This window comes from Corapipo altera, unplaced genomic scaffold (assembly GCF_003945725.1).
Source record: "Corapipo altera isolate COAL_440 unplaced genomic scaffold, ASM394572v1 180, whole genome shotgun sequence".
Taxonomy (NCBI): Eukaryota; Metazoa; Chordata; class Aves; order Passeriformes; family Pipridae; genus Corapipo; species Corapipo altera.
In genome coordinates this window covers 4,716,911-4,733,176 of record NW_020884915.1, presented here as the reverse complement: position 1 = coordinate 4,733,176, position 16,266 = coordinate 4,716,911, and the positions used below count along the sequence as shown (strand labels likewise).

The following is a 16,266-nucleotide window of genomic DNA, read 5'->3' as shown; positions in this document are numbered from 1 at the left end:
GTGTGTGTTTAGCTGGTAAAAGTAAAACCTCTGCTGTATCTATGCCCAGTGACCAGCAAAAGTGATCCCCCCAGTCATCACCATGAGCTTTCAAAGCTATTGCAGGTGCTTGGACTTGCCCCGTGGGGATTTTTAGGTTGTATGGATGTTGCCTTAGTTCACTGGGAAATAAAGCCACACTTTCCATTTCAGTATTAGCATCTCATATTTTTCCTAAGATTCTGTTGATATTTGAATCGATTTTAAATTACTTCATAAGAAGTAGTGGGGGGGGGGGGGAAGGAGGGAGAGAGAAGGGAAAGAGTTGGGTTTTTATTAAATTTGTAATCCTTTGCTTGTATCTTATGCAGCAGTTCTGAGCTGCTTCCTGAACAAGTTTAGTTTTAGTTCCTGATACCAGTAATGTTGATTTCTGATATAAGAAATAGCTTCTTACCTCCTTCTCCACTAAATCATAGTGACAGGAGCCCCAAAATTCATGAAAATACTTCTAAAGAACAGAAATACCAAAGGTGCACAGACTTACTATAACAGGTTTTTGTTGGATTTTCTGCACATAAAGTTTATTCCAGTGAGTGTGGCTAAAGTATAAGCAACAAAATAAAGTAGGAGAAGATAAAATGATTACTAAGAGGAATTAATAAAATGGATCAAATTTTATGAGGTATGATGTCTTTGAATGAATGTGTTTCAACTGATGTAGGTGCTGCTAGAACTCTTTCCGAAGGATTGCAGTGCAAGAACTTACCAGAAATAGCAAATCCTCTCAATATTTCCCTGGGATTGATTAATATTTTTTCTTATATATGAGTAAACTGAGGCTTTAAAAAATTGACTCTTTGGCCCAGGTTATTAGAAAGCTAAGTATGAACTGTGGAGGATTTTGTCTGTCTGACTTGCTGTACCCAATGAGCAATATCTTGTTTCTTGAAGAAAACAAAACGGGGTGATGAGAGCACTGAGAGCTCAGTCCTGCCTTGCAGTTGTTGGTGCCATTTTCCAGAGATTTCTGGAGTAAGAGTAGGATCTATAAATCTTACCATTATCTCATTAAAAGCAACCAAATGTTTGGGACTAGGAGATAGCAGAGTTTGAAATGCATATTGGTTTCCCTTGGAGTAAACTTGGAGCTATTGTTGGCTGTTCAAAAGGAGCCACATCCAGCTCTCCTGATTGGAAAAACATGGACAGGGAGTAAATGCCAAGACCTGTAGCTGCCTTCTGTCTCCAGCACCAGCATGTGTTGAAACTTTCCTATGAAGTTAAGGGGTTTAAGGTTTGCATCTCATGGTTGGAAGCAGGAGAGCAGCAAACAGACCCACCAGAACACCCAGGCCTCACTGCCTCTGTGTCCACATGTGCCAGATTGTGTTTCTCTACATATCTGAACTTTATGCCTTGGTTTGAAACCTTCTTTCACAGACCTGCTGTGTTTAAACAGAAGAAATTACAGAGGTTTATGCAGTTATTTCTCATTCATTCATTGAGATTTAATGACTAGTATGGGTCAAGCTTTGCCTGAAACTTGTTATTTGCATACCTGCCTCCTAACAGTGACTTGGAAAATCTGTTTTCAAGGATAAGTAGAGGCCTCAAAAGTGAAATTGTGAAACTCAAGAACCTAGGGACACTTGATGGGCAGTGTCTTTCACTTCTGACACACTAATAACAGATTGAACCCCTCGGTCTTTGGGCTGAATTTACTGTGCCTGCTGCAGCTGTTGGTAAGCAACTGCTTATTAAACTGTGAGGTATTTTCCTTTGAAAAGTATTTCAGTCATGCTTGTCATAAGCAGAATTTGGAAGTAGTTTTATGTAGATCCTCTTCCAGGCTCGACCCACAACTCAGGCGACAGAATGGAAAAAGCTCGTGGCCTTTTAACAGAGAAACAAATTGGCCTAAAAGGCTGGTGGGTGCAGAGGACTGACAGCAGGGATCTGCTGGCGGGTGCCCGTGAGCCCAAGGGTTGTGATGCCCAGGAATGTCAGTTGTGGAACTAGTTTGAGCAGCTTTTGGATGGCTTCATTGTTCCTGCGGCACAGAGCGGGGTGGCTTGGAAAGGAGGAGCTTTGCCATCACCTCCCCAAGCCTGAGTTTCAGGTTACCTTGTCCTCAGACCATGGAAATCTCTGTCCGGGAGTTGGATGTGCAGGAGATGTGATGGTGGTGGACAAACACTTCACTTGCTCACCAGACTGGGGCACACCTGCTCCTTTTACTCATTATGTATCTAAGAAAACCAAATTGCCAAGTGCTGTTGTCAAGATCTACTTTCTAAACACTCATTTTAAGGCAAAGTAGAGGGGACACCCCAGTTTGTGCTGTATCTGCAACTCAGCAATGAGTGAAAAATGGTCCCTTTATGATAATAAGGCAGAGGACTTTAGAACTTCAGCTCAAAGTTTCCTACGACAGGCTGAGCCCTCAGGTGTGGTTAAACCAGAGAACATGTGGGCAGTTAATGGCTCAGCATTGTAATTGTTTTTCCCACGTGAACATGTTACAGAATCCTTTAGATAAAATAGGGGAAGTGTGAGTATATTCAGATGGCAGCAAACACTGACATTATTATAGCAAAATTTAACCCTTTGTTATGTTCTTTGATCCAGAATTAAACGGGAGCAGAGAGTCATACTGGCTTTTTGGATTTGAAGTTAGGCAAGGTAGTAATCTTTTAGTGTTAAAGCTGAGTTTTGTGATTTAGGGCTTTTTATTTTTAAGCTGAAATCCCAAATGCTGAGCAATAGTTTTAAGTTTATGCACCTCAAATCCATCTGTGTACGGTACAATCCCTCTATGTACAGAATTTTATTCACTTGGTAGTACAGGGAACAACATGGACATGAGGAGGTTCAGTACAATGTGAAATTGGACCCCCAACTTAATGTTACACTTTATGGTTTACAAAAAACTTGAGGATTTTGGTGAGTTTTAGGGAAGACTGATGCTACCAGGGCTCTGGTCTCTGGGTGGCCACATGGCAAAGTCAGGTTGAAGTAGGCAACCAATACATTGTTTTCAGGGGTTTCTCATGGTTTGGTGTGTCTTAAAAACAAACCAACCACGTTCTTCAGCAAGGCTCCTTTTCTTATTGATTCAAGGGTGTGTTTCCAAATTGCTTTCTTTTAGCCCGTGAGGTGCTTGGTACTCAGGGGCACCCTGCTTTCCCCAGGAATGGGACAGGGCAGTGTGTGCTCCCTGCAGCACCCAGAACACCTTTGACTCTGTGCCCCCACTTATGAGCCCCCCGAGCTTCAGGTGAAAGCCAGCCTTGAGCTCGTTGAGTGTTACGTGGTTTCAAAGGCAGGAAATCTTATAATTTCTCTTGTTCAGCTCAATTTCTCATTCACTTTTCATAATCAGAATCAAAATGGGGTTAATTTGCTGCTGGATTGTACTGTCTCATTGCTCCTGCAGTTGTGACTCAGACAAAAATCCAGAGACTTCAGTGCTGTGGGAACAGCAGGGCAAAAAAAGCAATTTATATTAAAAATGCCAACTTTTGCTGCCTTCTCTGTGAATTAACGCAGGTATGTTCAAGTCTGGGGGTTCAAACAGCAAATTACAGTAATTCTGCAATAGCTCAGACCTCTAAAAGTGCCTTTTCCCCTGTCTTTTCTCTCTGCAGCCCTCCTGGGCCAGGTGATGATACACAGTTGGCTTCTCCCCTCGATCCTTCCGAGCAACCCTTTGCTGTTCCTGCGGTGTCTGGAAATGTTGGCCCCGTGGGTGCTGCAGAGCTGACTCCAGACAGGTACTGTCCAGAGCCAGGCCCTGGAGCTGGGGGAAGTGGCTGCATCTGCTCACTGCTGTGGGTGTCTTAGTGCTGCCCAAGGAACTGCTCTGACCCTCCTTGGATGGATATATGTCTGTGCTGACTCTGCCTGCAGCCAGGGGAACATCTCTCAGCAGAAATCTGTGTCAGAATTTACATCCCCCCTTATCAAAATCTTCAAAAGAAGATGCTGTTTACCTTTCCCTGTAACTGAGCCTGTGGCCATGTTCTGTAATTCTGAGAATGTCCTTAACAGGATAATGTTGATTATAAAGCAGGCCCTGATTATTATTATTCAGGTATCTCATCTCTGTTGGACTCTGACCTTTTTGTCTGCCTTTGCTTGCACTGAGAAGGGAAACTTGCTTTATTTGTGCTGGTGGCAGTGGGGTTGTCAGGATCTTTGGGCACATAAACTTGTCTTAGCTGCCAACAATAGAGGAAGCCTCGTAGGGTGTGTGTACCCTTCAGTCACTGGGAGCTCAGTGGAGTGTAAACATACACAGTATATTTAAGCTAGCATTAAATTTGTTAGCTGAAGTCACAATAATGTGTCATCAAAGGCAGAAGGGACCTTGTGTGGTTTGCTCAATCCACCTTAAAAGCTGGGTGACTTTGCTGTTTAGCCCATACTGGTTTGCCACCAGTCCCCAAGCTGGTTAGTCACTGGCTGAGTGAGTCTGTGAGAAACAAACTTTTTCCTACACTGGGAGTAAGATGATCTAGAGAAGCTTACAGTGGGAAGCTAATGATGTGGATTCCTTCCAGTTCTTGTAAGTTTTTACTCAAAGAGCTGTGTTTCTTTGTTTTTAACAAATGTAATTGGGTTACTGATGTTTTTTTTGTGGATTCTGTTTTTTTTTCTGCTAATGGATTGTTGGCCATAGCAGTGAGGAACTTGGAAAAGGGTGAGCAGTAATTGAGGTAGAGCTGTGAGATCCTTTCTGAATGTGGAGGCAGGAAAAAAAGGCTAACACCAAAAAGTGCCAGAAAGATTTATATATACTCTCTGGACCACAGTCTAAAATAGAAAATTCTGTGCCCTTAGGGTGAAAGTTTGCTTTTTGCATAGAAAAAGGCACACCAGCTCTCTGTGATTAAATGCCACCTTAGGAAACATTTAGGGAGAGCAATCTTCAGATGTTTTAATTCACTGCCTCTTGTAAACCTCATGAATTCACCTCGTTCACGTTCTCACCTGAACCTGGAATTTCAAGTTAATTATATTACACTTTTTCTTTTGATGTACTTCATAACTTCTGTCTTTAAAAGGTTCTCTTGTTGGTGTCTGACAGTTATTCTGGGGGTTCCTTGCCCCATCCCAGCTGCACAGGCTGCGAGTGCTGGTGCTGAGCTGTGGTTGCCCCATCCAGAGTGGCTGAGCCCAGTAGGGGTGAGGGCACACGGACTGTGCAACAGCTGCAGGATCTGGCTCTTGTCTCCATATCCTGACCTTGAGGGAGCTGCCAGGATTTTTGCAAGGGTTCAGCACTAAAAAGTTGCAAACCAGGGATATTCAGTGTGGATGTAGGTAGTTTTCCAGTTAGGAAAGTGAGAGAGAAATACCCTGTGGTCAACTGGAGTGAAGCTGGCTGTAGTAGTTCTTCTGTGTTTGTTTGTTTTAATTCTTTTGTTTATTTTTAAGTGCTGCACAAGTCAACTCTTGTCAGTATTGTTTTTCTTACTCCTTTGTTTTGCATTCTTGTTCAGCTTCCTATATAAAAGCCTACCTGTTCTCCTTGCACCTGTCTTTCCTGTCCAGGGTGTTGTTGCTTGCCAGCCTTCTCTTTTCAGAGATGTTTCCTGGTGTCCCAGCAGTAGAAACCCAGTAGCTGCCATGTGTGCCCACCCCCAGGTGCAGCTGGTTGGCAGAAGAGGGGTTAAATCAATGCAGCTGGACCCCTGCTTTGGTTCCTGTGGGTGTAGTCGTGGTGCTACTTTATCCCTGTAGGAACAGCACTGCTGATTCCTCAGTGGTTTGGTCAGACCTGAACTGGTAACAATGTGATGTTGGTAGCAAATGAGAGCAGTACTCTTAAAACACATGGGATTATGCTCACAACAAGGATCAGCAATAGCAGGACTGGGCTTTTCTTATCCAAGAGCTTCAGTGATATTTATTGTGTTGTGTCATCGCCTTATCCCTCATCAGCTACTCATCTGTATGATGGAGCAGTTTATTGCTTACAGAGGTAAGGTGATCATATTGAAGCCATTCTTTTTGGCATTTTATGTAGAAACACTGCACCACTGCTTTTCAATATGGCTGGATAATATTCTCTAATGCAACACGTGATGTCTCAATGTGATGCCTACTAGGTACCTGTGCACTAGACTTTGGAGATATTACCAAGGCTACTGAATAGCATGATGTTTATTCCAGTCTGTCTGCAGTAAAGTGCAATTATAAAGTGTTCCCCCCAATATATTTAGTTATTTACTAATCAGTTCCCTTTGTTTCCGTGTATTTCCCCATCCCATGTATTTCCACACCACATCAGGGGTGGCACATAATGCAGATGGTGTGTGCACTTTGGCAGGGAAAAATAATGGTGCCTGTAAGGTGGGGGTCAGTTTGTGCTAAATGGCTTCCAGATGGCAGGGCATGGTAAAAGATCAGGCTGTCCCTCCATCTGTCCAGTCAAGAAACTGTATCTTTGTTTTGCTTCTTGAGGATGACTGACTGCCTCTCTCCTGCTGATAACATATTGATCAGGGGCAACATGGTATCAATCTGCCCAGTAAGATTTTATTCACTGTATCTACGACGAAGTGCCCTGAAAAGAATTAGGTAAAAAGTTCACTGGCTGTTCTGCCAGCATTTTTGTTTAGCAAGGAAAGGCCAAGATGACTCTGATTTGCCAGTACACGTTGCACTAGGAGAAATTTTGGCTAGACACAGCTTTCTCTTTAGGCTGCAGGTGCAGAGCTCTGCAACAGGACTTCTGTGTTATATAAGGAATGTTTGGGTTGGAAAGGCAGGGAAGGCAAATAAGTGCCCCACCTGTACAAGACCACAGCTCAGCTCCGTGGTTAGAGGTGTGAAACATTTCTGAGCTGTGTTTATCTGTTCCCTGCAACTTCCTGCCTGTCTCATGGGGAAAAAAACCCCCAAACCTGCAAATGCCCGGGAAAAAAAAGGCAGCTTGGAAAGCACTTGCTGCATGAGTTTTCTTTATGGTCAGGCAATAGCTAACAGGCAGGGCAACTCACTCTTCCCTTCCTCATGCTTCTACTCTTGCATTTAATCTCCAGCTGAGGTTGTGGAGCTGCTGTGGACTTTAGTCCAGACCAGAGAGAGTTGTTGCAGCTCTGTCTTGAATACTGGGGAACAGAAGCTGTTCTGAACCTGAGCTGGCAATACAAAATCTTGAGTTCCCCTGCATTGACCTCTGTCCCAGCTCTTTTTGTGCACATTAAGCTGTCACAGGGAATTTGTAATCAGTGATGATGCATGCACCAAAAGCTGTGTTGCTTTGTCTGCAGATGGACCTTTCCTGGCCACGCAGTTCACAGCCTGTGGAGTTGTGATGCTCTGGGGCTGTGCTCCTCAGTGTTAGCACCACAGGTAGGCAGAGGTACTCGGGATTCTCTGTACACACAGACAGTCAGAAAGGGACTTTTGAGGTTTACTTCAACAGAGATGGTGCTTGAAAATGTTGTTTTTCAATCAGCTGAACTCTACAGGATAAAGACTGGTCAATGTATAGTTCATTGTGCACTGAGAAGACTTGGCCCTTTTGGTAGTATTCTTGCTTCACCCATTAGAATATTACCAGTTGGGAAATAAGTTGGACAGAAAACCTTGTTTTAGTAGGAGCTGTGGAGAGGCTTTAATGTAGTCACTTCATGTCTGAGCTGATACAAATGCTGTGAGTTGATACCTGTACCTGAGTTGATGCAGTCCTAGGATGGAGAGTTTAGAGTCTGTGTTTTGGACAGGGTTGCTGTTCTGTGCTACCCTACCTCATTTTTTGCAATCTGAACAATTTCTGAGCTGCTCTGCTCCTGCTTGTCCCTTAACAGCTCACTGTGGGCAGCACCCATCTGCAGGTACTGCCCAGCTGAGGATGGGCAATAACCAGGAGCTCTGTGCTGCTGCAATTCTACCTGCAAGCCCTACTGAGCAGTGCCAAATAATGATGTGGCAATGTTAGCCCCAGACTGGTGTGATTAGTCTCACAAACTGCTTTTCATGGCCTCACCCAGCACTTCTTGGTGCTGTGGTTCCCTTCCCAGAGCGACAGCACAAGCAAGGCAGCTGAGGCTTGGCAGGAGTGTTCTTTGTGGGAAGCCAGTATTTGATGGTGTAAATGAAGCTTGGAAAGATGAAAGGAAATTAGCTGTGGATTTTAACACATACAGCACAGTAGCTCATGAAAGTAAACCCTGTGCTTTGTGGAGGCCAGGGAGCAGAGCTCTTACGAAAATGCTTATGTGTTGATAGCAAGTTTTGCTCTTGCGGTAAGAATGACATTCATTAATCAAACTGTAGTTCTGAAAATTGTTTTATTTTATGTGGAAAGACTTAAAGGGGGAAGCTGAAGGGCTGCAGGTGGTCATTTGGGCCTGTGTGAGGAGCGTGGGTGAGAAGGGAACAGGTGCTGCTGTAAGCAGGTAACTGGGAGAGCTTTGTGTCCACAACACCAGGGCCATAATTTTGTATGCCTTTGGTACTCTTGCTTGGCTGGGCCCTCTTGTGAATTGTTTGGGGTTTGCAATTCTTTGTTTCCTCTCCAAACAGATGTTCAGCATTCGCTTATTTTTAGCAGTTTACTTTTTTTGCTTTAAAATCTTACTTTCACTGCTCTCTGTGTGTCCCTATATAGTCACATCGCCTTTGTAGAGATGGGATGCTGTTGCTATATTAGGATAAAGACATTTTTAGCAAAGGACAAAGGCCTTTGCATGAAAAAGGAAACAGCTTGCTTTGAAATCATAGTTTGTTTATTTTTTTATTTATTTGTGTTACCTTGATGTGACTGAAAATATAGGATGTCTGTGTCAGTGTCAGGCCAGTTTGGATAAACTGGGGAAAGGGAGGGAGGAAGGAAGGAGTGAGTGTGTAAGGCAGAGATCATTTCTTTGAAGAAATAACTGTAATTATCCCATATAGCACAAAGCAACTTCATGGTTATAAGCTAATCAAGGTAAAATACTCTCAGAAAGAGCTTTGGTGATCTTAGTAACTTAGTGCACAAGCACTTTGGGAAATACCTGTTCTCATGCTCGTCTGTGTTGTGACTAAAGTTAGGGATGTGGTTTAGGCTTGTCCTCTGTATACTTGGTTCTAAAGAGAGGAACAGCCTGTCCCTGAACCTCACTAACTCTTAATCAGTAACACAATTTAATCTACTTTCTACAGTTCCAATGTAATTACTGGGGGAAGGGGAGAGAAAACTTTAAAAGGAGTGGCTAAGATAGCTGTTTATATTTAGTTCAGGAAACCTAAAAGAAGCTGCTCAGCCAAGGCCTGGTTCCATCAACTTTTCCATAAACATTTGTGTCTGTATCTCTGGAAGCAGACGCTGGCAGGAGGGAGGCTGCTGTGTGTGGCTGCTACCCCAGGATGTCTGTGTCCCTCTGGTATGTCAGAGGTGCCCTGGAAGGGACAGTGTGGTGTGACAAGACCCTACACTGTGTCTGCTTTTGAGACATGAAGTCATTGGTTATTTTGTTCTTTTTCTGTCAGTGGTTTAATGAGCGTGGCCAAGACCAAGGGGAGTAGGGTGGTTAGTGTTCTTCTTCTGAGTTTGGGTCTTGTGGGGTTTGTAGGAATTAACAAATACAGCAGCATTACAGTCCTGTAGTCTTAACATTGGTGTAATGAGTTCTGGGATTATTGTGTGCTTGGCTTTACAGCATAGGGAGAGCTTTTAAAGTAAGAGAATTTTTTAGTCCCAGATTTTAGAGTTGGGTTTTTTTTCTAAAAGACAAGTCAGTTAATTGAATGTTTAAATTCTACACTGAGGAGAAAGAGCTGTGTGAGAACTGCAAAGCAGTCATTAGTGATTTATTTATTTTCCTGATTTCATATACAGTTAAATTCCTCTGGCACTTTATCTTATGGTCTATAAGAGCTGTCAAAACTTTGCAGTATTACTGATTATGTGGTCATCTGAGAAATTAAGTGAGATAAGGTTTGTAGGAATAAGTAATTTGTGGGAGGTGGGAGAGAGATGGAATTTGGGAGGGGCTGATGTGCCCCTTAGAGCTCCTTATAGATCCAGCCAAAGTTCATCCTTTAAGAAGACTTCACTAAAGCTTCATGGGCACTTCTGAAATTTGTCAGCTTATTTTTAATAATTGTTTTACAGTGCTTCCAAGCCTGACAGCTGCAAAGAAGTTGATAACCACGTTTCTGAGGATGAACCTTTGGCTGCAGCCCCTGGTGATGATGTAGAACTGCCTGCTCAAGAAACCGAGGGTTTCACAAGGGAAAAAAAGAGGTATTATGTTATTTCATATCTTATGATGCATTTCCATGTCTGTACATCTTTTGCTTAAGAATTGTTACTAGTGTGAAAGAGGCTGAACAGCTTTAACAGGTGTTTTGTGGAGTTATATAAACACTTTACTGCAAGATTTTGAATCCGAATGTTAGACTATCAAGATGTGCCTAATTCAGTATATTTACTGATAAATACCAGAAGAGGGAGCTTGGGCTACACTGGTTATTACTATGCTGATCTTTCCTGCTATTTTTAAATTAATATTTTTTAAGGTTTTTTTTTTTTCACCAATATTTTCCTTTCTGGAAGTTTAGTTTTGGTGTTTTGTTTGGTTTGGTTTTTTTTGGTGAAGCTGTGCGGGATCAGGTTATATTCAAGAGGACTGATCAGCTCATTCCCCTTCAGATTCTGCCAGCATCTTCCCCCACCTCACACTATTGATTTGCATTGTTGTTGTCAGTAGTGAAGGAAGAAGAAGTTCAGCTTGGTTTTGCTCTTGCTGAATAAATGTTGTATTACCTTGATTTCAAAGTTAAGTGTTTCACCGCTTCAGGTGTGCATTGGTTGTTGCCATAGTATTTGATAGATGGCCTAGTACATTTTTTGCTTGGAAAACCCCCAAAATGAGTCATAGAATCATAGAATGATTTAGGTTGGAAGGGACATTAAAGATGATCTGGTTTCAGCTCTCCCATCTCAAATATAGTCGAGACGAGACGTGTTTGGATATTCGTGTCAGAGCTTCAGCTGACGCCTGTCTGTGGGTGATTAACCAGTCTGCTCTTGTGGCTTGGCAATAAAGGCCTGCCCTTATTGTGACATCTATTAATGGAAAAGGTCACAGCACAGCTGAGAATATGAAATGGGCCCTCCCTGGAGAACAGCATTCTCCACCCCACCAATACAGACTGGCAGGTTGTGACAAGTAGGATACCAGGCAGGAGACACCACGGGAAATACAGTTATTCCACTAAAGCTCTGTTCAGAAATGTCAAAAGATGCTGCTGTCAGCAGGAGGATACTCTGAATCATGAATTAAAATGTTCACAATAGACATGTTCTGCTGTGGAACATTAGCAAATGCTGCTGGAAAGACTACCCACGGTATAACATCTAGGATAATGTTGTTAGTGTTGCTTAACTATTTGTTCTAAACTTCTGATTACTTTGATCAGAAAATGGTGTCCTGATCTTTAGTGTGCGTGCTGCTGTAACACAGGCCAAACCTTCTGCGTAGTTTTCCTGCACTGGACCCACTTGTGTATCGTTGGTGGGGAACAGAAGGGCTCGAAGGCCTGTTTTGCACCAGTATGCAAGTTCTGGAGAGATTTTTCTGAATTGAAGGGTAGATACAATGGCCATTATCTAAAAACTGAGAGAAGTGGGCAGGTGAGGTTGTAAGTTAAAAAATATTCACCCTGAGATGTTGGCTCTTTCCAGAGAATCATCCAGAATTGTTCAAACTGGACTGAATTTCACATTCTGTGAGTGCTTTAGTGTAGTCACACTAAATCTGTAGTCACACTAGATCTGTAGACTGTTGTTTACAGATCCAAACTGAAACCACCAAAACACATGGTATTTTTTTTTTCCTTTTCACTAGAATTCAGCTTCAAGGAGAGGAAAAATAATTTTAGAACTCTGCAGGCAAGCAGAGCTGCTGTGCTCACATATTTAGATTGGCTTGTGCCTCTGAAGTTTCTGATTTGTTTTGATGTCGATGTAGTGTGTTTATTAATGTGTGCATAAGAAACTCTTGGATAGGGTAAACAATGGTGTAATTAGGTAGAATCATAGAATCATAAAATGGTTTGGGTTGGAAGGGACCATAAAGACCATCTCATTCCACCTCCTACCATGAGCAGGGACACCTTCCACAAGACCAGGTTGCTCCAAGCTCCCTCCAGCCTGGCCTTGAATACTTCCAGGGATGAGCAGTCCACAACTTCTCTGAGCAGCCTGTTTATATTAGCAGAACTGCTTAATGCAGAATTAAAATCCAGCCTAGGATGTCAGTAACCCAAGTTGGACACTGAGAACAGTGGTCTTATCACCCCCAGACTCCTTCTCCAAATCTGAACTTGTGTGTTTGTTCTTTTTTGTAACACGAATGCAAGACTTTGACAGATTTTAATGGAAGTTAAGATGCACACAAGAGGTGAGAATTAGAGTTTTCTGTGGGACAAAAGATAATTCTTGCATCCTCTTGAAAAGCAAATATATTACTGTCCAAATTGCTGTTTGCTGTTATAATCAGCCCGTTATGTAAATACTTCTGAGACTGCCTTGCATTTTTATGTGATTCATGTGTATCAAATCAGCCATGGAAAATAATAGTCTGCAAATTGAGTTATGTTTCACTTTGTCACATTTATGTCAACTGCTTGGCAAGGTGCTGACCTTCTGCAAAGGCTTTGCCACTGCACCACTTTCTGCAAAATGGATCCTTGAGGCATTTCAGCCTCCTCTGTGATTGTCATGGTCACATTATGAACTGTGTCACAGACACTTTATAATTTGTGCTCAAATTGCTACAGAGAGTAACTGGTTCTTTATGGGAGCCCTATGGACAGAGCTGGAAAGGCTCTGAAGGCTGATCCATCCCTTTGTCCTGGAAGGAGGAGACATGGATATGCTGGGTTTGTGCATGTCCTCACCTGTTGCCTCAGTACTTGCTTTGAGAGCTACACCTGTGATATTCCATGTGGCTGATGGGAACGGAGAGGTGGGACCTCCTTGTTGCCAGATATGGGGCCAGTTTCCTTTCAGAAGGTAAACCAGACTGGAGTCAGATCATTCTGAGAGACTCTGGATAGACAGGGAACTTGTGCTCATCTCTGAATCTCTGAAATTAAATACACATTTCTGTCTTACCTAATTTTCCTGAAATGAGCATGGAACCAATTGGAAGCACAGCAACAAAGTCTTCTGAAAGCAAAAAGTCACAACAGTCTGTACAGAAAACTCTACTTTCTGTGTTGTTGGTTTCCAAAATGTTTCATAATACTTCTCTGGGAGGAAGCAAAGCTGAGTAATTGGTGTCACGCTGAAAAACAGGATAAGCTTGATAACTTCTGGGTTTTATTTGATTGATCATGTGTTGAAAACAAGTTTTCTGCTTTAGCAGAGGCTTAGTGTAAAACTTAGGAAAGAAAAATCAATGTATTGCCTTTGTTTTTGACCAATGCTGATAATCCTAGACTGAGTTGCTTTTAATGATGTAATCAAAACCAAGAAGGGATTTAAAAGCACAAGATTTTTTTTCCTTGAGGAAATTCAACCCTTTTGAAAGGAATGTGTTACTACATTAAGTTTACAAGTGCACTGGGCAAGGAAGAGATGGGAAATACAAGTGAAGGATACAAATGCAATGTCAAGGCCTCTTTCTTTCCAAAGTGTGGAGGTTTGCAGTTTTTTGGGGCTTTGGAGATTTTTTTTTTTTGGAGGAAGGTGTAGTTCTGTGAGTTTTATATTTATTACATGAACTGGATAGTTGTATAGCTCTAGCGTGTGTCTTGACTGTTTGGTGCACAAGTGAAGTGATTTTTTTTTTTTTTAATAATAGCAACAGAATGAAGGCATTGAAATGAAGTTGTTTAGGTCTTGGAAACTAAAACTCAAGGAGTTTTCTTGAGGCTTTGTGGTTGATGTTGTGAAAGGCATTTACCATCTTCTCAAACACAAAAAATAGATACCTTCCACATAACCAGCCAATCTGTAACAAATGGGCAGGAATGAGCCACACTCCTGCTCTTCATCCATTTTCTCCACTCCAGGTTTTTAAAGGAGATTGTCTCCTGAGTAATGTGTTCCCAACTGCTCAGCCCCAGGCAGGAGGATGCTTAGTGTTGCTCATTGTAGATCTCTTCAGCCTATTACTGAGTAATAGCATCAACTGCTGGGATGTCTGCTGTATTTCGAGCCCAGGACATTGTGGACTAAGTGCATTTTCTTGTAACTGATTGTGGGACTGCTGTGGTGGGGTCCCCAGGCAAGGAACTGGATCCTTTAGGCTTCTCTGGGTGAACCCATGATTGAGGGGGACAGTCCTGTGTATTTGCTGGGCAGGGTGCCCAGAGACCCCCATGCTGTGTGCTGGCCAAGGGCAGCTTCCATAAAACAGCAGCAATTCAACAAATAGCTCCCAGTAACTGCATTTTTCGGAGGCAAAGCGTTAATGGGTGCTTGACAGAAGTGGGAAATGTCACCTGTTTTGTAACCATGTCTTTGTTCAGAATTTGGGCTCTCTGGGGTGTTCTGCCTGCATGTTTGCTCAAAGAGAGCAATTATTGGTGTGCGTTATGAAGCTTCTCCCAGTGTGTGGTGGTGGACAAAAGGGCAATGGCAGCCCCCTGTTTGCTTGTTATTACTGTGTATGTTACAGGTTCCCTCAGGCAATATATGGTAATTTCCTTGCTGCTAGAACAGGTTCAACAGCATGAAAATGAGTGTGTCATTACGGTAATTAATCCATCCACAAGGAGTTTTAGAATGGCACTGATCATCTTGCATGTTACAGAACTGTGGCATTAGAGATTCAAGACAGAGATTACACACCTGGCTTGGGTTGCTGTTCCTTGGCACTGTGGCAAGCTCTGAGGGTGCCAGAGGACCTGACACTGCTAGGAGGGTGGAGGGCTTGTAGGGATCACCTCTTGTCCTAGTGCAGGTAATACATGGGCTAGAACTGTTGAGCCAGGTGTACTTCGTGTTTCTCAATAATCACTGTTATCTTAAATATGGCCTGTGCTTTTGGGGTGCTCCGCCCCCTAATGCTAAATCTTCTAAAAACAAAAGCATAAAGAAATGCTTAAAAAATACTGGAAATACTTCAAGTTTTTGTTAACTCTTTTGAAATCACGTTGAAGCTATAAGCTGACTTCTTTAAGGAAGTCTTTTGACCACCAAAAGACTGTGGCAGCCACAGCAAAGACTTGCACCAGGTGGGAATGTTGTTCTTGTCTGATTTTTTTTCATCCTGCATTTTCATAACATGATTCTTCACTCAGGCCCTGAGGCCAAGAGACCTTTGGATTCTGCTTGCTGAAATCTCCTGCTGCAAGGTGCCCCTGGAGAGCATTACCCACACTGATCTCATCAGCTGAGGGCAGGTCCTTGAAAGTCCTTAAAAATGTCACTCCCCTCCTGGCATGAGGCAGCTGCTTTCCTAACAAGCCTGGCTCCAGCTGTCACAGGGATCTTACACCTGGGGATGTTTAAAGAAAGAAGTATGGAAGTAAGATGAGATGCTGTTGTCTGTGATGGTGGTTCTGCAACTCTGGTGTGTGGAAATGTCAACAGAGCTTTGGGCATTTGGCTCATGGGCATGTTCTGCAGAGGCATATTCAGCAATAAAACAAACCCTTTCATTTGGTGTGGTTATGCTTGTGGTCCCAGCCTGAAACCCATTTGGAAAGCAGGAGTTTAAAGTTTTGTTTGTGACCCAATGAATTCAGACCTGCTCCTTACAGTATTGGCACAGCACAGACAAAATCCAGAATTGAAGTGTTTTTGCCTCAGCAGGAGGGGAAAGCCAAGGAGCAGATGAAGAACTGCATGAAGGGAGGTGGATGAAGAGTTTTTCACAGGGGTTTGGCTGCCCTTGAGCCTATAGTTGTGTCAGCTCTGCAGGTCTGTGTGGTTGCAGACCCCTCGCTCCTTCGGGGAGATCCCCACACAGCCCCTGTGGAGGGAAGCACCCACACCCAGGGGTGTGCTCAGCTCTGCAAACCTAATCCCCCTCTTTGCACGGCTCCTTGGTTTCATAAAACGCTTTTGGACGTGGAATCTCGTGGGGTGTTCAGTTCTCACGTTGCTGATGGTGATTCAGTGCTGACCTCTGAAAGGCTGCAGCCCCCCCGGCATCCTGAGCAGCACCGGGCAGGGGCCTCTTTTGTTATCCTTGCAGTGGGCTTCCCAGGATGGAAATTTCAATAACTAAGCAGGCATTTTGGTTATTCATAACCATTAATGCCATTAATCTCACTTGCAATTTAGATTAGGCAGTGACTTTAGCAACCAAACAGTGATCACTGGGA

General features: G+C 43.1%; 1 protein-coding gene across 4 annotated transcripts in view; it reads left to right on the top strand.

Annotated features, from left to right (window-relative positions):
• TACC2 (transforming acidic coiled-coil containing protein 2) overlaps positions 1–16,266 on the top strand; it is a 125,789-nt gene that overhangs the window by 43,361 nt on the left and 66,162 nt on the right. For all 4 annotated transcript variants that reach the window (XM_027655213.1, XM_027655214.1, XM_027655215.1 and 1 more), the window contains 2 exons: positions 3,630–3,755; positions 10,094–10,225. In XM_027655213.1, coding sequence (XP_027511014.1) covers positions 3,630–3,755; positions 10,094–10,225 — 258 coding nt within the window. The remainder of the gene's footprint in view (positions 1–3,629; positions 3,756–10,093; positions 10,226–16,266) is intronic.